Source organism: Lycorma delicatula, chromosome 1, assembly GCF_047948215.1.
Source record: "Lycorma delicatula isolate Av1 chromosome 1, ASM4794821v1, whole genome shotgun sequence".
Lineage (NCBI taxonomy): Eukaryota > Metazoa > Arthropoda > Insecta > Hemiptera > Fulgoridae > Lycorma > Lycorma delicatula.
In genome coordinates this window covers 132,719,231-132,742,719 of record NC_134455.1, presented here as the reverse complement: position 1 = coordinate 132,742,719, position 23,489 = coordinate 132,719,231, and the positions used below count along the sequence as shown (strand labels likewise).

At 34.5% G+C, this 23,489-nt stretch overlaps 1 protein-coding gene across 2 annotated transcripts in view; it reads left to right on the top strand.

Annotated features, from left to right (window-relative positions):
• Positions 1–19,961, top strand: part of LOC142322355 (putative cytochrome P450 6a23) — a 41,985-nt gene extending 22,024 nt beyond the window's left edge. For both annotated transcript variants that reach the window (XM_075361343.1, XM_075361353.1), the window contains exons 3-6: positions 5,453–6,205; positions 12,948–13,169; positions 15,385–15,636; positions 19,729–19,961. In XM_075361343.1, coding sequence (XP_075217458.1) covers positions 5,453–6,205; positions 12,948–13,169; positions 15,385–15,636; positions 19,729–19,892 — 1,391 coding nt within the window. In that variant the 3' untranslated portion in view covers positions 19,893–19,961. The remainder of the gene's footprint in view (positions 1–5,452; positions 6,206–12,947; positions 13,170–15,384; positions 15,637–19,728) is intronic.
• The last annotated feature ends 3,528 nt before the right edge of the window (positions 19,962–23,489 follow it).

Here is a 23,489-nt window from a genome sequence, read left to right as displayed (position 1 = left end):
GTTAGTCATAATATTAAAAAAAATAAATTACTTAATAAAAATGATGCAAAAAGCGAAAAAATGAAGCAAAACTTTCACGATTTCACAGTGCAGCATTTAGACTAACAACAACAAACTAAGCTGTTGTATGAGGCTGACTACACATTAATGTGTATTGTGAGTAAAAATGATTTTGAAAATAATATTCAGAGTACAGAGAATTACACGTGGTCTTAAATCTTCCTTTGTACCAATCTCGTTCATTTACTGCATGAGGTTTTACAATATTTACTTGTGAATGAGCTCGTTTCTCATTACGATAAATGATCTTGACGATAAGGATGATTTCTAGGTTTCGTGATACAATAAAACCAAAATAAAAAAATGGACTAAATCCCTTTTCCCTTTTTTTTGGGTCTTCAGTCATTTGACTGGTTTGATGTAGCTTTCCAAGATTCCCTATCTAGAGTCAGTCGTTTCATTTTGGTGTACTCCCTACATCCCATACATATTCCATAACATATTCCAAACGTTGCCTGCCTGCACAATTTTTCCCTTCTACCTGTCCCTCAAATATTAAAGCGATTATCCTAAGATGCCTTAATACGTGGCCTGTCTATGCTTTTAACTATATTTTTCTTTCTTCATCGATTTGCCGAAACATTTCTTCATTTATCCACCCATCTGATTTTTAACATTCTCCTGTAGCACGTCATTTCAAAAGCTTCTAATCTTTCTTCTCAGATACTCCGATCGCCCAAGTTTCACTTCCATATAAAGCTACGCTCTCAACATATACTTTCACAAATCTTTTCCTGACGTTTAAATTAATTTTTGATGTAAACAAATTATATTTGTGATGAAGGCTCGTTTCGCCAGTGCTATTCGGCATTTTATGTCGCTCCTGCTTTGTCCAACTTTAGTAATTCTACTTCCCATATAACAAAATTCTTCTATCTCCGTATCTTTTCTCTTCCTATTTTTATACTCAGTGGTTCATCTACATTATGACTACTAACATTTCATTAATTTCGTTTTGTTCTTGTTTATTTTCAAACGGTAGTTCTTGCGTTGGACTTCATCCCTGCCGTTCATTGTTTCTTCTATATCTTTTTTACTCTCGGCTAGAATTACTATATCACCAGCAAACCGTAGAATCTTTATCTTTTCACCTTGTACTGTTACTCCGGATATAAATCGTTCTTTAACATCATAAACTGCTAGTTCTATGTAAAGATTAAACATTAACGGGGATAGGGAACATATTTGTCGGACTCCCTTTCTTAAGTTCTTTAGTTATTACTGTTACTGTTTGGTTCCTGTAAATGTTAGCAATCGTTCTTCTATCTCTATATTTGAACCCTAATTATTTTAAATGCTGAACATTTTATTCCAGTCTACGTTATCGAATGCCTTTTCTAGGTCTACAAAATCCAAGTATGTTGGTTTGTTTTTCTTTAATCTTCTTCTAATATTAATCTAAGCGCTAAAATTTCTTCCCTTATCCCTATACTTTTCCTGAAACCAAATCGGTCTTCTCCTAATACTTCTTCCACTCTTCTCTCAATTCTTCTGTACAGAATTCTAGTTAAGATTTTTGATCCATGACTAGATAAACTAATTGTTCTGTATTCTTCACATTTATCTGCTCTACTTTTGATATCATGACTATTAGACTCTAATTGAAGTGTGATGGAACTTTCCGTTTTTCGTAAATATTACACACCAGTTTGTATAATTCATAAATCGCTTCCTCGCCAGCACTGCGCAGTAATTCTACAGGTATTCCACCTATTCCAGGAGCCTTTCTGCTATTCATATCTTTTAATTCTCTCTTAAATTCAGATCTCAGTATTGTTTCTCCCCTTTCATCCTCTTCGACTTCTTCTTCCTCCTCTATAACACCATTTTCTAATTCATTTTCTCCGTATAACTCTTCAATATATTCCACCAACATATCGACCTTTTATTTCGTATTATAAATCGGTGTACCATCTTTGTTTAACACATTATTAGATTTTAATTTATGTACCACAAAATTTTCCTATCTTTCCTGTAGGCTCCGTCTATTTTACCAATGGTCTTTTCTCTTTCCACTTCTGAACACTTTTCTTTAACTCACTCTTGTTTTGCTAGTTTGCACTCTCTGTGTGTGTTTTCCCTTATCCTTAATATAGAATGTTCAAAAAGTAACACAACATTATGGAAGAATGTTTCCTTCTTTTTTGCAGGTTTAATTGAGGAAAAAATGGGTTCCACAGCGCAGCAGAGAATAGTCATTGTCTCCCAATACATTAGATTTGCCAGTTATGCCCAGACCCAGAATGCCTTCACAGAAAAGTATGGTGTGAATGGACCAAACAAATCCTCCATCAAGCGGCTGTAGAAGTTCCAAGAGACAACGAATTAGGCAGATGCAGCCAAAAGTGGTCGAACTAAAGTACTAACATCAGAAAAGATAATCGACGTAAAAGTGCATATTATATTAGTCCCAAGAAGTCTATGTGACGCCAACCCAGCCAGTCTGGTCTCTCCGTTGGTAGTGCCCACACGGCGCAAGTGTTTAAAGATGCATCCGTACAAAATTCGTGTTATTCACTAGTTGTTATCTGCAAACCCACCGGATTAGTCTAGTAGTGAACGCGTCTTCGCAAATCAGCTGATTTGGAAGTCGAGAGTTCCAGCGTTCAAATCCTAATAAAGTCAGTTATTTTTATACGGATTTGAATATTAGATCGTGAATACCGGTGTTCTTTGATAGTTGAGTTTCAATTAACCACACATCTCAGAAATGGTCAACCTGAGACTGTACAGGACTACACTTCACTTACACTCATATATATCATCCTCATTCATCCTCTGTAGTAATACTTAACGGTAATTCCCGGAGGCTAAACAGGAAAAAGGAGGAGTTGTTACCTGCAGACACTGGTAAACGTGTAGCTTTCTGTCAGCGATTCATGTCATCTGTAAGAGAAGAAATTGATAGTTGATTTCAGTCAGACGAGACACGGTTCCACCTTAATGGATACGTGATTACCCAGAATTCACGCATTTGGTGTACAAAGGATCCACATCAACTGTACGATTCTTCTATGCATGGATAAAAAGCGGGTGTTAGGTTTACAATGTCACGTACGCGAATCTTCATGATTCTTTCATGGTACAGTGGGCTCTACATACAGATGGTGCAACAATGTAAACACTATACCTGCATACCGGTTAGAGTGCACGTGGTTTCAGCAGGAAAATACTGTTAGCTCATACAGCCAACCACGATATGACTTTCTAGAATCAGTATTTTCATGGACAAGTGATTTTAAAGGTGTTGTGGCTTCTTCTTCTGTTTTCTGATTTATTCCCACCTGACTTTTCTTATGGGTATACCTTAAGGATGCCGCTTACAAAATTCATCCTCACACATTCCCAAATTGCAGAGCGAAATTGAACGATGTGTCACTGCAATTCCTCAACAAAGTTACAAGTGTTTAAGAGCATTGCGCACCTAGTTGTGGAAAAGTCCGTCACCAGGGGAAACCCGCAGGGCTCCGTTCTCGGTCCCTTGTTGTGGAACCTCGTATTCGACGGATTTTTGGGATTGACATTCCCGGAAGGGGTCACGGTCCAGGCTTTCGCCGATGACTGTCTCCTGTAAGTTCGTGGTAACTCACGGCTGCAGCTAGAAGACCAAGCGCAGGCGGCTTTGTTAACCGCAAAGGGCTGGATGGACATTCAAAATTCAAGGATTTCTGTGCCCAAGACGAAGTTAATGCTTCTCAAGGGTGCAGACAAATTATCATACAGTCGCAACCCCTGTATTAAGTATAAAGGCTGTGTAATCACTCAAGTTCGAGTTCATAAGTACCTAGGTGTTTTGTTTGATAAGAAGTTACTGTTTAGCAACCACATTAGGCAAGTAGCGGCGGACGCCGTCTCTGTGATGCACAAGCTTAGGAGGATTGCTCGAAAGGATTACGGACTATCGGGACGTCATTTTTACATGGTATACCGAGGTGTCTTCGAAAGTATGACCTCTTACACGGCCTCCGTTTGGGCGCATAGGTTGGAAAGGAATCGAGCACTTATTCAAAATTTAAGGAGTGCCCAGCGCAGAGCCTTAATTGTATGCACTGGGGTTTTTAAAACAAACCCCTACGAGGCTACCACTCTATTGGGAAAGGTTCTCCCAATCGATTTAGTGGTGAAATTTCGGGCGGCGATGTGGAAATTGTGAAGAGGCAGGGAGCCCGAGGTATTTGGGATGCGGTTTCGAGCCAGGTCTTTACCGGAGCTGAACGATCATCTCAATGTGCAGGTTCTAAATTTCGAACGGTTGCTTATCTCCCGCCTGCGAAGGAGGCTTTACAGCCTCCCAATGGAAGCATGGCAGCAAGAATGGCACGCCACCTCTATACAAGGACTAAAGTTCTTGTATAGATTTTTACAGGATCTGGGGGGATGGTATGCCTCCCTTTCGTTTTTAAGGGCAACGGGAGCCCGAGTGCTCTCCAAACATGTAAATTTAAATCAAAATTTGTTTCGCATCCACCTGATAGCTGATGAGCTGTGCGTCTGCGGGGAGGTCCAATCGAACGAACACATGATGTTCGATTGCCCAGCTCTTGGGGGAGGCCAGAACTCAGGCCACCCTGGAACTTAGAGATCAAAAGGAAAATTGGTCACTCACAAACGGCGAGTCAATGTGCCGAGAGCGGCATTGTCGGACCGTATAGGATTTCTTTGATGCGATTGCTTTTTTCAACCGACATCAGTAGTTTACCTAAGGGAAAAGACTCCTACCCCGCCACTGTAGGAATCTAACCGAGAAATATGGCTGGCTACCAGCCAGATTAAGGCTACAAGCGCTTTAATGGTGGACAGGCACTTGCTGCCATTCAGCGGCCTAGGCGTAGCAGCGAATTACTGCTTTTGACAAGATAAATTAATTGTAGATAGTCATATATATTTTAATAGTTCTCGGGATGTGCCTACCGCTTTTAATGATATATGACAAACGGGCGGTTGGACACGCAAGCGAGTGGTGTATGGTATCACGCTTATTCCACTCACGTTTTTAAGTTAGCTCTAGGAGCTAGTTAGGACACTGGTCGCTAAACTGTTTCGAGGCTCAGTAGCCGTTTGTGGCACAGACATTCGGTCTTATGTTTTAGGGCGACCGAATGGGGTGGAGGCGGGAGAAATGCCAAACAAACCAATGTGTTTAAGAGCATGCAACGTCGTATTCGATTATGTGAATCTCATAATAGAGACCACTTTCAACAATTATTTTCCCATAAGATTGCATCACTTTAAATTTATTCTTTTAAAACATTAAAGTTTTTCTCTTCCTTATTCAATAGACGTTTCGTATTTGTAAGAACTTTTTGCTTTAAATTTTAAATAACCTTTTTGTTTAAATATTTTAGAACTTTATGAAAACTAGAATTGTTATTTTGTTTATTTATGTTTTTAGGTCATAAATTTGGAGGAATTACTACTCTAAGAAAACCACAATTGTTATTAAGAGATCCTGAAATTATTAAATTAATTTTAACAAAAGATTTTAATCATTTTACTGATAGAGGTTTATCTCCGGTCGATGAAGAACATGAACCGTTATCGGCTCACTTATTTAATTTACAAGGTGAAAAATGGAAAATATTAAGAACAAAATTAACGCCGACATTTACATCCGGTAAAATGAAAATAATGTTTCATTTGATGAAAGCGTGCGCTGAAAAACTTGAAAAGGGTATTTTAAAACATGCCGAAAAAGAGGATGTAGTTGAAATTAAAGATTACATGGCCCGATTTAGTACTGATGTAATCGGTTCATGTGCTTTCGGGCTAGATATAGATTCAATAAATAATCCTGATAATGTATTTCGTAAAATTTCTAAAGAAATATTTAAACCCAGTTTATCACTTATAATTCGTAACGCGTTAAATGCTATTGTACCAGGACTTAGTACCGTACTGAGGGTGAAAATAACTCCAAAAGAAAGGGAAGATTTTTTCTTTAAAGTTGTACATGATACTGTTGAATATAGAGAGAAAAATAATGTTAAACGTAATGATTTTCTGGATCTGTTAATTCAATTGAGGAAAGGACAACTCGAATTAGATGATGAGCATGAAAAATCAAATTTTCATATTCATGGAAATGAAACTCATAAAAAAGAAGATACTGGAAAATTGACCCACCACAATCCTTCAAATGATATAGGTGAGTATTCATTTTAATTAAACATATTTTTTGGATAAAATTTTCAGTAAAAACTTATTAAAAAAATTTGTTTTCAGGAAAGAGTAGATATGCTTACTTTCTGTACGAATTGACTAGTTTTTATTTAATTTTTTATACATACTATTAAATCTCAGAAAAAAAAATTTTAACGGTCTCGTTAACATGATTGATTTCTCAAATAATTTTTTACTTCATTATACGAAGTAAAGGAAGTATTGTAATCGCCAAAATTTTCGGTTTTTATATTTCAGCGGAAATATCCATTTTGACTATCCCTGAATCCATTTGACAAGTTTAGGCGTGACATTTGTATGATATGTATCTCGCATAACTCAAAAACGATTAGCCGTAGAATATTGATATTTTGGATTTAGGACTGTTGCAACATCTAGTTGTGCACCTTCCCTTTTGATTGCAATCGACTGGAGCAAAAATGTCCGAAAAAGCCCAAAATCCAAAAAAATTGAATTTTGGACTTTTTCTTAACTGCAGTAATAAGACCTCATTGAGAGCTTTTCAACGATATTATAAGTGGTACTTATTTTCATAGGTTCCAGAGTTACAGCCAAATAAAAGTTTAATTAATGGAATATTTAGATCTTACAAGGGGAAGATAGATCGGTTCGAATCCGACTACATATATATATATATATATATATATATATAGTTTTTTAACTTTTTTTTTTAAATTAATATATTGATTATTAATAATTATTAACCTATGATTGTAAAATTTTTTTTGTCTTCAGTCATTTGACTGGTTTGATGCAGCTCTCCAAGATCCCCTATCTAGTGCTAGTCGTTTCATTTCGGTATACCCCCTACATCCTACATCCCTAACAATTTTTTTTACATATTCCAAACGTTGCCTGCCTGGACAATTTTGTCCTTCTACCAGTCCCTCTAATATTAAAGCGACTATTCCAGGATGACTTCATATGTGGCCTATAAGTCTATCTCTTCTTTTAACTATATTTTTCCAAATGCTTCATTCTTCATCTGCCGCAACACCTCTTCATTTGTTACTTTACTCACCCATCTGATTTATAACATTCTCCTATAGCACCACTTTCAAAAGTTTCTAATCTTTTCTTCTCAAGTAGTCCGATCGTCCAAGTTTCACTTCCATATAAAGCAACGCTGCATACATATACTTTCATTTCTCAAAAAATAATTATAATAAATAATAATTCAATAACACAAAAAAAATCTGCTGTGGACACAACACGACTTTCTTTTACGCATATTAAATTACATATAAACATTTTTTTTTAGATATTTGTACATAAAATTTTATTTCATTAATAACTGATATTTTTTCATTTCTTTTTATTGTTTTTATTGAATTATTAGAAGTTAATTAATAAATCAATATATTAAAAAAATTTTTTTTTAACTATATGTTTATGAAGTAGGATTCGAATTGATGTGCCTTCCCCTTGTAAGATCCAAATATTTCATTAATTAAAATTTTATCTGGCTATAACTCTGGATCTAATGAAAATAAGTACCAGTGATGATATATCTTTGAAAAGCTCTGAATGTTGGCTTATTACTACAGTTAAGAAAAAGTCCAAAATTCATTTTTTGGGGGGATTTTGGGCTTTTTTGGACACTTTCGGTTCAGTCGATTGCAATCAAAGGGGAGGTGCCCAACTAGATGTTACAACAGTCCTAAATCCAAAATTTCAACATCCTTTTCTAATCGTTTTTGAGGTATGCGAGATAAATACGTACGTACGTACAGTCGTCACGCTGAAACTAGTCAAAATGGATTCAGGGATGTTCTAAATGGATATTTCTGTTGAAATCTGAAAACCGAAATTTTTCGCGATCACAATACTTCTTTTACTTCGTACAAGTAAGTAAAAATATGAAAAAAAGGTTGTTATTGAAATAAAATTTTATGTACTTTTAAAATTGTGAATATGTAATTTAATAGGCGTACAAAGAAGTCATGTGGTGTCCACATCAATTTTTTTTTTTATCTGAAATGGGCAGCTAGCAAGTATCCATTCTTTCTAGCTTCTTTTCTCTTTAAAACTGTTATTAAGATAATAACAACAGTTACTATCCTCTTTTCTGCTAAGATCTCTAATTTTTTATGTTTTGTACTGCTTACGTTTCTTAGCTTCATCTTTTGTCTCTTGTGACGCGTTTCGTAACCACTCCATTGTCAAAACGTTTTGTAACAATACTTTTTAAATTCTGTTAATCATTATATAGCGTTTAGTTAACGCCGCTTCCTTTATTTGACTCCTACCATATCTGGCCTTCTTCTTCTTTATTTGTTATTAATGGTTTTACTTATCTTATCATTTTATTTATCTATTTCCTGCTTTCAATAAATTGAGGTTCTTGAAAAAGATATCCGCTTCATTGTTAATCTGTTCATTTATGTTCGTTTTATTGTTATTTTTTAATTTGAAGATTTTTAGATTGATTTTATAAAATGTTTATTCTTCTTCCTTTAACATATTTGTGAATTAATTTTGTTGATTCTTTCATTTTCATCGCGGTATGTTCTTTTATTGAATGCGTTGCATAATTAGAATTATTTTTTTTGAATTTTGAAAGATTTCAGGAGTTCATTATATCTTAAATATTTATTTTCTTCCCGTTTATCCAGTGTATGTTCTATTGTATTTACATTTCATTTTGTTACACCATTACTGTTGTATATATATTTTTTCTCTATATTATATTTTTATTAAAGAATTGTTTAATCGGGTAAATTTCATTCCCAGTAAATGTTAATTTACTCCATTTAAGAGTTTCTTTATCGTTTGTTTTTCTTTTTTAATTTAATTTAATTTATTTCTATTTTTATTCATTTTTGTGATCATTTCTTTTTTACCCCCGTTATTTTCTGCTATTTGAAAAATAGTGATTAATGATTTTTTTCTCTTCCATGCTATCTCATTTTTTGCAATGGCTTTTTTCTCCGTCTTTTTCTTCATATCCTTCTTGCTCCTTTCCTGCTCTTGGGGGGGGGGGGAGAGACAGGGCCACCCTGAAACTTAGACGTCAAGGGGAAAATTGGCCACTCACAAGCGGCGAGAGCCGCATTCTTAGGTGCAGTTGCTATGTTCAACCGACATCAGTACGTTACTTAAGGAAAAGATTCCTAACGCACTTCTGTGGGAAGCTAACCTTGAGATACATGGCTGACCACCAGCCAATTAGGGCTCCAAGCGCTTTAATATGGTGGACAGATACTTGCTGGCATTCAGCGACCTAGGCGTGGCAACAAATTGCTGTCTAGACGAAGTAAATTTTAATTTATGGATGTCATATATATTTTTAGTAGTTGACGGGTTGCGCCTACCCATTTTAGTAAATATATGACAAGTGAGCGGTTGGGACACGTAATCCGGTGGTGTAGTCCGCTCACGCTGTTAGGTAAGCTCTAGGAGCTATTTAGGACACTAGTCGCTAAACTGTTCGAGGCTCAGTAGCCGTTTGTGGCACAGACATTCGGTCGTATGCTTTAGGGCAACCGAATGAGGTGGTGGCGGAAGAAATGCCAAGCAAACCATTACGTCCTTCTTTTTCCAACCACAAGAACTTTTATATTGTAAATTATTCTTCGGAAATTATTTCTATCGCAACAGTTCTCTTTTTTAATGCTTTATTTTGGAGGTCTTCTTCCATCTGTTTCAGGCATTTTTATTTGCTTTTTATGTTCCAAAACTCGTCAAAGATGTGTTTATTTTATGTACTTGGGTCCATTCTGATCATATGCTCCAAGAAATTTAACCTTCTTTTCCTTATCGTTATTTTTAGGTCTTGATTTGAGTAAATTTCCTTGATAGATTTCAATCCGAATTCTCCTGTGTCACCTTTGGACCGTGGATTTTCCTTAGTTGCTTTTTTCGATCTTGAACAATTTTTCAAGGTAGTTACGTGTAATCTTTTAGTGTCATAAAGATTAGTGGTTTTACTACAGTTGTATAATGTCTTAATATCGCGATCTTGGAAAGATTTTCCTGATTGCAGATATCTTTGGAGATAAATCTAAGCTTCTCCTCTATGAATTCATGCTTCATATATTCCTATTTTGCTTAATTTCTCCTAGGTACTTAAAGTTTGGTGACATTTATCTTTCCGTATTTAGTCTTCTGAGTAAATAATCTGAGGTTCGTTATGATTTCCGTTTTGGTAAAGGATATCTGTAGGCCTGTTTTTTTTAGGGCTTTTCCTATTAACTCGTCTATTTATGTTACTGTGTCTTTTTTCGATTCAGGTATAACAACCAAATCGTCAGTAAAACTTAGGTATCTTATTTTGACGTTTAATTTTTTGGATCCGATCTTCGCAACCGTATCATTCACCTGTACGTATCATAATGAAAAAGATTATTTTGTCCAAAAATTATTTGAATAGGATCGATGATAGTCCATCATCTTTTTTTTAATCCTAACTGGGAAAGGTTCGCTTATTTCTCCAAAAAATTTAACTACAAGGATTGTTTTGTGAGAGTAATCTAGTTCAAAATTTTCTGAATACAAAGTTCAACCCCGTACACAGAAAACGTTTAAATATATACCTAGAAAAGTATACGGGGTTCAACCTCTTATCCTCACAAAGTTTGCAAAAGTTTCTCTGTCCACAAAATCGTAAGCTTTCTGAAAGTCGATGGAGATATGAAAATGTGTTTATTCTTGGATACGCAGTATTTTAGAATCAATTCCAAATTTTGTATTTGTTCTGAACATCATCCTTTCTTTAGAAAGCCTTCTTGATATTTTCCTACTTTGTGATATATTTGAGGTTCTAATCTATTACTTAATTTCGACAGTACTATATAATCACTGACAACAATGAAATACATCTATTGTTGTGGACATCAGTCATGTTAGTGTTGCATTAGACTAACGAGGACTGTTCAGAAAATAACAGAACATTTCTAATTACGCGCCAACGGAGATATTTAGTGACGTGCGGTTGGCATCATTGTGTTCCGCATAACCTCCTCTATAACCACGTGTTCTTGGATTGACGATAACTTTTTTATTTTTCATGTTGTTGTTATTTGAGTGCAACGTTCAAGAGTTAGTAGAGATTTTTGTAATGTGGGATTTTCGGGAGAAACAATACAACGTAAAAGTTTGCGTGAAACCGAAGAAAACTTTCACATAAACGTTTCAACTTTCGAAACAAACTTACAGAGATGATGCTCTGGATTGTACGCGATATTACGAATGGTTTTCACGATTTAAAAGTGGTCATCAGTCAATCGAAGAAGACCCTCAACCAGGAAGGGCTTCGACTTCAACTGATGGCACCCACGTTTAGAAAATCAACGATCTGGTGCGTACAAATCGCCGATTGGCTGTCAGAGAACTTGCAAAAGAAGTTAGCATCTCGATTAGATCATGTCATGACATTTTGACTGAAAAATTGAACATGTATCTAGTTGTAGCAAAATCTGTTCCTTGTTTGATGATCGAACAGCAGAAAGAACATCGAGTGGCCATATGTCGGCAACTTCTGGAACAAGTCGATGACGATGAAACATTCACGCAAGGGATCATAACGGGAGACGAAAGCTGGATTTACGGCTACACCATCGATACAAAGGTTCAATCGTCAAAAAATCGTTACCAACACTTAAACACGTTGCACTCAAATAACACTAACACAAAAACTAAACGAGATGTCAACAATCCAAAAATATATGGTAACAGAAGAGGGTATGCGGAACACAATCGCACGTCACTAAATATCTTTTAATTAAAAATGTTCGGTTATTTTCTGAACAGACCTCGTATCTTCCAGTCTTTCGGAATTTCCTTCTCTTCCCAGACTTTCTGAAACATCCCTCTGGTCCTCTGAATAAATTCCTCTTTCATCAACTTCCATAATTTCGCGACCACTTGACCACATCTTCTCCTGAAGATTTATTATTTTTCAGCCACTTGATGGTTTCTAATATTTCTTGCTTGGTAGGGAATGGTTTTGTGGTACGTCCTCTTGGAACTCTAGTTTCTCAGACACAGAATTTCACAGTTAAAGATATCCTTGAAGTATTCGATCAGTAGTTCCCAATTATCTCTGTTATTTAATGCTAAAGTACCATCTCTCCACTTGAATCAAAAGCTAGCAGTTGAATATGAGTTGATTTTTGGTTTAAAAGCTTTCCAGAAGTGTCTTTTATTATTTCCTTTAAATTTCTTTACCTGATTCCTAAGGAATTCTCACCTTTTTCTTATCAGAATCTTTAATGCGCTTCTTTCTTTAAATTGCGGTATATGGTCAGTTTTTCAAGAGATTTACTATAGTTCCAGGTTTTCCAAGAATCTTCTTTTAATCGCGTCTTCACAGGTTTTATTCACCGAACAAGTTTATTATGTTGAAGGGGGCCAGTTCTTGTACCATTTCTAAAACATTCTTGTTGTTACTTCCCAATTCCGTGGCTCCTTTAATTTTGACCGAAATTCTTGTATTTTCTCTTTTACAAATTTCTGATTTTGGATTTAATCCTTTGTTTACTTTTGGTTGAAGCGTTTCTGGACCCGTATTTAAACTTTTTTATTTATTCTTACATGTAAAATATATCCGTAAATTATTTCAATTTCTTCGTGACACATTCTGCATTTATCTTTTTTATATTGTCTATTAAAAATAATTAATAATAATCGATTGACCTAGATATAGATTTTTTAACATGTTATATAAATATTTTTTTTAGTGTAATCTTGTTTTTTATTTATTACAGAAATGACTAATAGATTAATGACAGCGCAGTGTTTTGTGTTTTTTCTTGCCGGTTTTGAAACATCATCGACAACTCTAAGTTTTTGTTTATACGAATTAGCACTAAATAAAGAGATACAAACAAAATTACAAGTAGAAATTGATAAAGTATTAGCAAAACATAATGGAGAAATATCGTATGAGTCTATAAAGGAAATGACGTATATGGATACAGTAGTTCAAGGTAAGATTTAAAAATCAATATCATTGTTAAAAAAGTAAACTTTATTTTTATTTTTTATTTTTTTTTTGTTCAGACAATCGGGAGGGAATACATCAATTAAAAAATAAAAACTTTTCCAATAATAAACCAAACAAAATTCACAATCATTTTACAATTTGACTGGTCTGCTGGTTTTACACTGGTGGATTTTTATTTAATAGTTATAAATACATCCCAACAGAAAAAAAACTATAATCATTATCATTAATATCGACGGGTTGCGGGTTTTTTTTTTTAACATCCGGGTCCACCGTTAGGTATAGCTTCAGAGGATGAGATGAATGTTTTGTAGAGTGTGTAAAAAATGCCATGCCTGACCGGAATTCGAACCCGGGACCTCCGGATGAAAGGCCGAGACGCTACCATTCGCGCCACGGGGGCGGGCTAGGGAGTATCTACTTACTTACCAGCCAACGCCCGCCCTTGGCTGTTGACCCATCTGGCAAGGCGCTGACCAATAAAGACGGGCTTCTGTGATCTTCGGGCTCTCATCCAGCTGGATGTGGTCAAGGGGCGGACAATCTGTGAGGTGATCAGCATTCATCGTCCCGCAACCTCACAGCGGACATGGCTAAAATTCACGAATTACACTTTGAATTGGTTGACCGCTCACCGTATTCACACAGATCTGGCCGCAAACGAATTTTTTTTGTTTCGTAACCATAAAGTTTCGCTTGGAACCATAAAGTTTCCCCATTCCTTGAAGTTGGAACCTTAATAGGACATGCAGAACGTTTAGCGTCGTTTGTGTTCATATGACGGCTCGAAAAATAACCAAATAACTTGTTTTATTGTTCTAAACAATAGAATACACTCACCATAATATCTCCGGCTCGAGTTCAGTTTTCTGCGTGGATTTGCCTTTCGAAAAGGCAAATTTGATCACATAATGAAACCTTATTTCGTCCATTTTTCACAAATCAAATACTTGATCGACTCAAATGATTGTCAACAGAATTATGAACGTAACTGACTGAAATTTGGTGTATGCTCCTAGCAGAGATAAAGGAAACTAACAACGTCCTTAGCGAGGTACTACTAGCGCTATCTACTGACTTTTAACAGCAACGGCGACTAGTAGTTAAAATTAGTGAGGTGCTGCTCCAGAAAATTTATCTCTGGAACTTTTCAAGGCCATGGATTAAGTTTTCTGTAAAATATAAGAACCGAAAAAATGAATCAAATAGAAAAGCTGGAAGCAAGGTAATAATTTAATTCTACACTTTATCACATTCAAGAATATGGTACATACGGTTTTTAAGCCGAATGTGCTAAAAACCCGTATTCTGTTTAACCGAATAAATAACAAAATGTCAATACAGATAATATTTTTTAGTATTATTAGATATTAACTTAATAAAATGTCCGCTTAAAAACAACGTAGTCCAACGGTTCTTAATTTAAAATCTATGTACACAGAAACAAATAAATAATTAGTTTTCCTAATTTACCTTCTCTTTCGCCCTTCCAGCGTGTTTTTGGACAGATTTGACGATCAAAGAGCCATTGCTTTCCGCCATCTTCTGATCACAACTGAAAACACAACAAACCGCGTTAATATTCCTTCCACCGAGTAAACTAGAAAAGGGAACGAACAAGGAACGTTCTGTACACACGCGGAATTAAAATAAAACTACCACCAGCACGCCAGGGTCAGGACTGAGGAATCGACAGTGCTCTCTTTCTCCCTCACAGCCTCGCATGGAGCTCCTGTGTGCGCTTGCGCAAAACAGCCAAACACCACGCCGCTGGAACTGTGAAATGCATAGTTCCATAGAAAAATTGTTGTATCTTTTTCATAAACTGGGAAGGCTACTGACATTAAGCTTACGGATGATATATTGTACAAATATAAAGAAAGAATTAAAGGAAAAAGCATTCATTATAAATGTTATCGATAATATCAAGTGAAAATAGGGGGTGCTGCAGATCCAGTGCCTATACGCGAACCGCCAGAGTTCCACGGAAATATCAAACACGCCTTTCTTTTATTTACTTTCCTTTCTTGATATTTAATCCATTTTTACTCCATTCTTTTTATCCAAACACCCTATTTCTTATAATTTTTATTTCTTTTAAACTGCTCCATTAAGATCCGTCCTTTGAAAAATTTTATCAACCTCTTCCTTATTTCTTTTCTTTAAGGTAATAAATAAGTAAAAATTTTATTTTCCAGAAACTCTAAGAATGTATCCTCCAGCTTCAGTACTTTCAAGAGACTGCGTTTCGGATTATAAATTACCGGAATCAGATCTTGAAATTAAAAAAGGTATACATATCATGATATCGTTGCTTGGAATACATTATGATCCAGAATATTACCCTCATCCGTACCAATTCAATCCAGATCGTTTTACAGAAGAAGCGAAACAGTCAAGACATCATTATACGTGGCTGCCGTTCGGTGAAGGTCCTCGAATATGTATAGGTAAGTAAAACATCATTTACTCGGTTTTTTTGTTCGTTCATTTGACTGGTTTGATGCAGCTCTCCAAGATTCCCTATCCAGTGCCATTCGTTTCATTTCTGTATATCCCCTACATCCTACATCCCTAACAATTTGTTTTACATATTCCAAACGTTGCCTGCCTGCACAATTTTTCCCTTCTACCTGTCCATTCAATATTAAAACAACTATTCCAGGACGCCTTAATATGCGGCCTATAAGTCTGTCTCTTTTTTAACTATATTTTTCCAAACGTTTCTTTCTTCATCAATTTGCCGCAACACCTCTTCATTTGTCACTTTATCCTGAAATCTGATTTTTAACATTCTCCTGTAGCACCACATTTCAAAAGCTTCTGATCTTTTCTTTTCATGTACTCCGATCGTCTAAGTTTCACTTTCATATAAAGCTACGCTCCGAACATATACTTTCAAAAATCTTTTCCTGACGTTTAATTAAATTTTTTATATAAACAAATTATATTTGTAATTGAAGGCTTGTTTCGCCTGTACTATTCGGCATTTTATATCGCTCCTGCTTCGTCCATCTTTAGTAATTCTACTTCCCAAGTAACAAGATTCTTCTACCTCCGTAATCTTTTCTCTTCCTATTTTTATATTCAGTGGTGCATCTACATTATTTCTACTACATTTCATTACTTTTGTTTTGTTCTTGTTTATTTTCATGAGGTAGTTATTGCGTAGGACTTCATCCATGCCGTTCATTGTTTCTTCTAAATCCTTTTTACTCTCAGCTAAAAATACTATATCATCAGCAAATCGTAGCATCTTTATCTTTTCACCTTGTACTGTTACTCCGGATATAAATCGTTCTTTAACATCATTAACTGCTAGTTCTATGTAAGATTAAAAATTAACGGGGATACGGAACATATTTGTCGGACTCCCTTTCTTAAGTTCTTCAGTTATTACTGTTACTGTTTGGTTCCTGTAAATGTTAGCAATCGTTCTTCTATCTCTATATTTGAACCCTAATAATTTTAAATGCTAAACATTTTATTCCAGTCTACGTTATCGAATGCCTTTTCTAGGTCTACAAAATCCAAGTATGTTAATTTGTTTTTCTTTAATCTTCTTCTAATATTAATCTAAGCGCTAAAATTTCTTCCCTTATCCCTATACTGAAACCAAATTGGTCTTCTCCTAATACTTCTTCCACTCTTCTCTCAATTCTTCTGTACAGAATTCTAGTTAAGATTTTTGATCCATGACTAGATAAACTAATTGTTCTGTATTCTTCACATTTATCTGCTCTACCTTTGATATCATGACTATAAGACTCTTTTTGAAGTCTGATGGAACTTTCCGTTTTTCGTAAATATTACACACCAGTTTGTATAATCTATAAATCGCTTCCTCGCCAGCACTGCGCAGTAATTCTACAGGTATTCCGAGTATTCCAGGAGCCTTTCTGCCATTCAAATCTTTTAATGCTCTCTTAAATTCAGATCTCAGTAGTATTTCTCCCCTTTCATCCTCTTCTACTTCTTCCTCTATAACATTATTTTCTAATTCATTTCTTCCGTATAAGTGTTCAATATATTCCACCCTCCTATCGACCTCTTCTTTCGTATTATAAATCGGTGTACCATCTTTGTTTTACACATTATTAGATTTTAATTTATATACCACAAAATTTTCCTTAACTTTCCCGTATGCTCCCTCTATTTTACCAATGACCAGTTTTCTTTCCACTTCTGAACACTTTTCTTTAATCCACTCTTGTTTTGCTAGTTTGCACTTCTCTTTTTATAATATTTCTTAATTGTCGATAGTTCCTTTTACTTTCTTCATCACTAGCATTCTTATATTTTCTACGTTCATACATCAGCTGTAATATATCCTCTGATTTACTCGTACTTATGTATAAGATGAATATCCATCCGATTTGACATAATTCTTGAACGGCTTGTCTATACTTTAAAACTTGTGTTGTTTTAAATAAATTATAAAAACTGCGCCACGCTTTTATTTAACTAAATATTTTCATTACTTTTAATTTTTTAATTTAATAATTATTACATTTATTTATTTTTTATTTATTGGTTATTTATTAGATATTTATATAATTTATTTTTTACTTTTCAATGCATTTTTATATTAGTTAATATATTACAATTTTTTGTTTAAATTTCTCAATTTAATTTAATTCTTATTTTTTACTTTTAAGAGGGTTTTTCTAATTTGTTTCCTTTTTTATTAATATTAGTTAAATAAAAGCTTTTTTAAAAAATAATTTTTTATATGTAATCAAATATATATATATATATATATATATATATATATATATATATATATATATATATATATATATATTTTATTGTTGTATTTTTTTTAAGATAAAAAAAAAGTAAAAATATTTATTTTTACACATCGAAGTTGCATACGTGTACTAAATTTCAATCATTTTCATACGATAGTTCATGAGAAATGAACATTTTCAACTAAATGCATGAATTTAGCGTTGGGGTACGCGGTGTCATATCAAATTCCGACACCGTAGTGCTGTATTGTCATCGAAGTTACATACGTGTAACACATTTCATTGATTTTCATACGATAGATCAAAAGATATAGCAGTTGCAAGATATGATTATTCCTGAAGGGAGTTAAAAGCTTTTTAAAAAAAGATACGACTGTTCTGTTTAATCCAATAAGAAGTTTTTGGTAATTGTGAGCCTGAACGCCTCAACTTTAATCTTTTTCAAATTAAAGTGTGTTGAATTAATAAAAATACAAGTTTCAAAAGTCGGAAGAGTGAAATTACCTCATTATTCTTCCACAGAATCTGTAATGGTAGTAGCGTTGTTATCAGCTGTTTTGAGCAACTTCATCATATAATCAGGATACAGTGAAGCAAGACTGAACCATAAATGATGTACTCGGGTCTTGTAGTCCCTGTATTTTCTTTTTAAAAAGAACTCTGCGAGTTGCCCGTGCAAGTGATACTTACAATTTCCTACTTAGGAACGTTTGAACGCAGTTCTCGCCACGCACGCTCGATTGTCTGTGTATTAGTGTTCCCGTGTCCGGATGTATGAAATTATATTTGTGGTTCATCGCTAAATGTTGGTAGCCCTCGTGATGCAAAAAATTATTGTACCGGGAAGAATATACTTTTGTATATTCTGATATTATTATACTATTCTGTTACTATTTTTGATATGGAATAAGGTGGTGTATGTGATAGCTGGTGCAGGTAACTCTACAAGGCATTATATTGTTAAAACCGATTTGGGAAAAACTATGTGAAACAGTAATTTGGATTTACAGGTGTACAAAAAAAATAATATCGGTACTTAACGGTTATACGGGACCCCTACTGAAATCCAATTGTTTGCGTATATAAAAATAAAATCACCTAAACGTATAACTTATTGTATATAATTTTTATTTTAACGTTAATCAGACGAGGTTAGCGAGCGTAGGTTATGTTTGATTACATTATGTTGATTCCGTTGACGTATCGCGCACTATATCAATATAACCTTTTTAACCTCCAGGATCACCGTTAGATATTGCCTCATAGGATATGAGATGAATAATTTTAGCGTGTGTGAAAATGCCATGCCTGACCGAACCCGGGACCCTGGATGAAAGACCGAGACGCTACCACTCGCGACGAGTCCGACATATCAATATTACCTAACCAAACATAACCTACGCTCGCTAACTTCGTCTAATTAACATTAAATATACAAACTATATATATATATATATATATATTACATATTTTGGTAGCCAGTACACAGCTTCGTTGTATCCTGACTATATGATGAAGTTGCCCAAAACAGCTGATAACAACACTACTGCCATTATAGATTCTGAGGAAGAATACTAAAGTAATTTCATTCCTCCGACTTTTGAAAGTTGTATTTTTATTAATTATATAACATATTTTTCAACATACTTCAATTTAAAAAACGTTAAGGTTGAGCACGTTCAGGCTCACAATTACAAAGTTTTCATATAAATGGCTGTTCTATTTTACGACTGTAAAGTTTAGACGTATAATTATAATTTTGTAAATTGTAATTGGACATATTTATTTCAGGAATGCGTTTTGGATTGTTACAAATAAAAATGGGTCTAGCAACATTGTTATCAAAGTATAATTTTGATCAAACAGCAGAAACTCAAGTTCCAATGGAATTTAGCAGTAAATCACTCGTAACATCACCAAAATATGGAATTAAACTTAAAATTTCAAAACGTTAAAAAATTGTTATTTTAAATATTTAAAGATTTTATTGTAAAATTATAAAATAAATAAGCTTTTATTTCTAATTTTATTTATCATCATTTTGTTTTAATTCTTTTTATTTTAAAGGATGAATTGTTATTATTATTGTATGTAAATGGGTGACAAAACATGTTTTAAGCAACTTAAGTCATTTATGAAATAGTTGTGCTAAAGAACTCATCCCAGCTTATTAAGAAATCCGAGTAGTGGAGTGGTGATTTTCTATTTCCTATTTCACTAAGCTACCTATATAGTGACAGATGAAATGATCCAACATTTGGTTTCATTAAAAAAATATTTATTTGAATCGCAGTACAGAAAAGTAAAATACACCCTGTTTACTATATACCTGGAAATTATGTTCTGCTTATCACATGTTCAATATGACTACCATCACGTCTAGCAACTTCTTCTACATGAACTCCTGTGTTGTTAATAACTCGACGACACATATTCTTGGTTATCTCATTGCATGCCTCAGTGATCAGCATTTGCAATTCCAGCACTGTACGAGGATGTTTAGGAAAAATCTTTTCCTTTAAAAATTCCCAAAGAAAATAATCACACAGATTCAAATCAGGATTGTTCGGGGGCCATTTCTGTCCATACGCAAAACGATTAGGGAATCGGTTTGAAATGACATTTGCATTAAAAGTTTCATGCAGAAAGTCTAAAACATTAACTATGTGCGGTCTGGCTCCATCCTGCATGAACCACTCGTTTTCTAATTGAAACCCTTTTGCAAGTAGAGGAACAAAATTATTATGCAGCATGTTTAGATAACATTCACTGTCTGTTCAAAAAAAGAATGGCGCTATTACCCCATTACTTGAGATAGTGGCTCCCGTACCGTAATTCTGATTCAGTAAGAGTGACTAAGAATTAAGTTAGAGGTTAGCCAAATGCTGTGTGTGGAGTGTCTTGTTGTAAGGGAGTGAACCATGGACGATAAAACGGAGGGAGGTGAACTGGACTGAGGATTTTGAAAAATGTACATGTAGGAAATAGGATAGATAGGTAAAATGAGGAATGAACAGTATTAAAGAAGAAGGAACACTTACGTAGGCAGTACAAAAAAGAAAACTAGTTAGGGCATATGGTTAGAGAAACTGGAATCTTGACAAATGCATTGAAAGGATCAGTAGAAGGATAAAAGAAGCGAGGGAGGTCAGAATTAATGGACGAGGTGAAGTTTGAAAACTACAAGAGGGCTATGGAGAAGGATTTGGGCAGAAATGGATGGAGATAGAGGTGACATAAGGCATCTATCGCCAGCCAGAACACCAGTTTATGATGAAAATAACATCCACTGTTTGTGTTCACCATTGCAAATTTCATTTGTATGTTGTCTTGCATTTCATAACTTTTTTGGTATCAAATGACATATCGAGTTAAAAATGTCAAATGAAACTGTATTTTGTGATAGTGAAGTACTATTTGATCCAATTGTGGCAAAAAGCAGAATGCAGAAAATCAGTATTTATTTATGCACCGATAGATAATACAAATTGTCATGAACAAATCTTTTAATATTGTTGAAGCCATAGAAAAAGCATGTATGAAATTTGAAAAAAGCATTGGAATGATAAACTGAAAAAAATTTTCAATAATTTAAAAACTGAGGTTAAAAGGAAGATTGACAGAAATACTACGAGAAACAAAACAAAAATTAAAAATTGGTAAGGACTTTGTATATATTTTAGAGAAATGTGAAAATTCTATCATCCAGCAAACAGCACATGCGCTTAGCACTATAGGCGATACTGTTCAAAAAGGCCATGGATTTGCAGAATCCAATGTAAACATTCCTGTTCAATCTTTAGCATCAGCATCATATAAAATGCTTTACCATCTTCTGCCATTAAAATCAGCACCAAAAAAATAATTATAAACAATGACCAATCTGGCAGTTCATCACCTTTTCTTTCTTTTTCCTGTTTAGCCTCCGGTAATTACCGTTCAGATAATACTTCGGAGGATGATATGTATGAGTGTAAATGTAGTCTTGTACAGACTCAGTTTGACCATTCCTGAGATGTGTGGTTAATTGAAACCCAACCATCAAAGAACACCAGTGTTCTTCATTCTATCTAGTATTCAAATTCGTGTAAAAATAACTGACTACTAAGAGTTGGAACACTGGAACTCTTGACTTCCGAATCAGCTGATTTGAGAAGATGCGTTCACTAGACCAACCTGGTGGGTTGGCAGTTCATCACGTACACCCACTAATAGAGACAACAAAGAAATTGTTAGAAAAAGAGAACTAAAATCTTATGAAACAGAAATTGCAGCAACTGGTCCTTCTTGAGAGTTAAAGTAGAATAGCTCTAGAATAAACTCTCAAAACAACAGCGAATATGAAGAAAATTGTGGTTTTAATTTAACTTGGTAAATGATTAATAAACTTTCTTCAATTTATTGAATTAGTAAATATTACAGTAAAAACTCAGTTGATACACAAGATGGGATGGATTAGTAGATAAGTCTTCTTTCTACCTTCAATGTCCTGTCACAGAACACAATCCTCTCTACTGTGCTAATAATAGGAAGATACTACTTCAGACATTCCAGATAGAACTACCGGATATTTGAATGACAATGATATGTCAGTTCCAGATAGCTCAGATGGTACCTGAATTATGACCACTTGAAACATTCTCATTTAACTAATTATAATATGACTATTATAATCACATTACAATTTTATAAATACCAATATAATATTTTACAAGTAAAACTTGAAATACAAATAAATTTTTGAATGATCTGATGTGGTACAATTACCTAAACAAATATTTACCGCTATTGATACCAATGTTTTAAAATAAGTGCTACAATAAACTTGTTTTTATAATGACAATGTTCACAAGTAAAATTTTAACTTTTTGAATAAATAATACATTCTAGAGAAGTTTATATTAGATAGAGATTATTAAAAAAAAATAATAAATAAGAATCTGTGTAGTACAAAGGGCATTAGGAAAGTTTTGCAGTACGCCTTTATTTTTTATAATTTTTCAAAATAATTTCCATCATACATTATGCATTTCTCCATTATTCAAAACCAGTCTTCAAAGAAACCCTGCCATGTTACATCACAGATATGCGCTCACTCATCATTTCAACCGCTTACGAGGCCATCATCACTCATAAAATGTTCCCTTTCAGTCTATTCTTCACCTAGGGGAACAGTGCAAAGACAGGACTGTAGAGAGTGCTCTAAATTTTTTATTCCGATTCTGGCCAAAAACTCAGAGCAAATTTTGGGCACATCTTCTTCAGCTTCCACAACTGTAGGTGGGAATTTCTTGATATATCACTTCCCGTAACTGTCTTCTTTGTTTCCAACACAACTCGCTCTGAAACTCCTTTCACACTAAAAAATATGAGTACCATTCTCTTCTTCACAATCTGAATTTTTGAACAGCCACAGGGGGGGGGGGGGACGTCTCCTCATCTTTGAATACCTTCACATTGTTCTGAGCCTGGGGTCAGGATATCATAATAGTACATCCAAGTTTCATCACCTGTCACAATACAGTTCACAAAGAGATTTCCAATTTACTAAC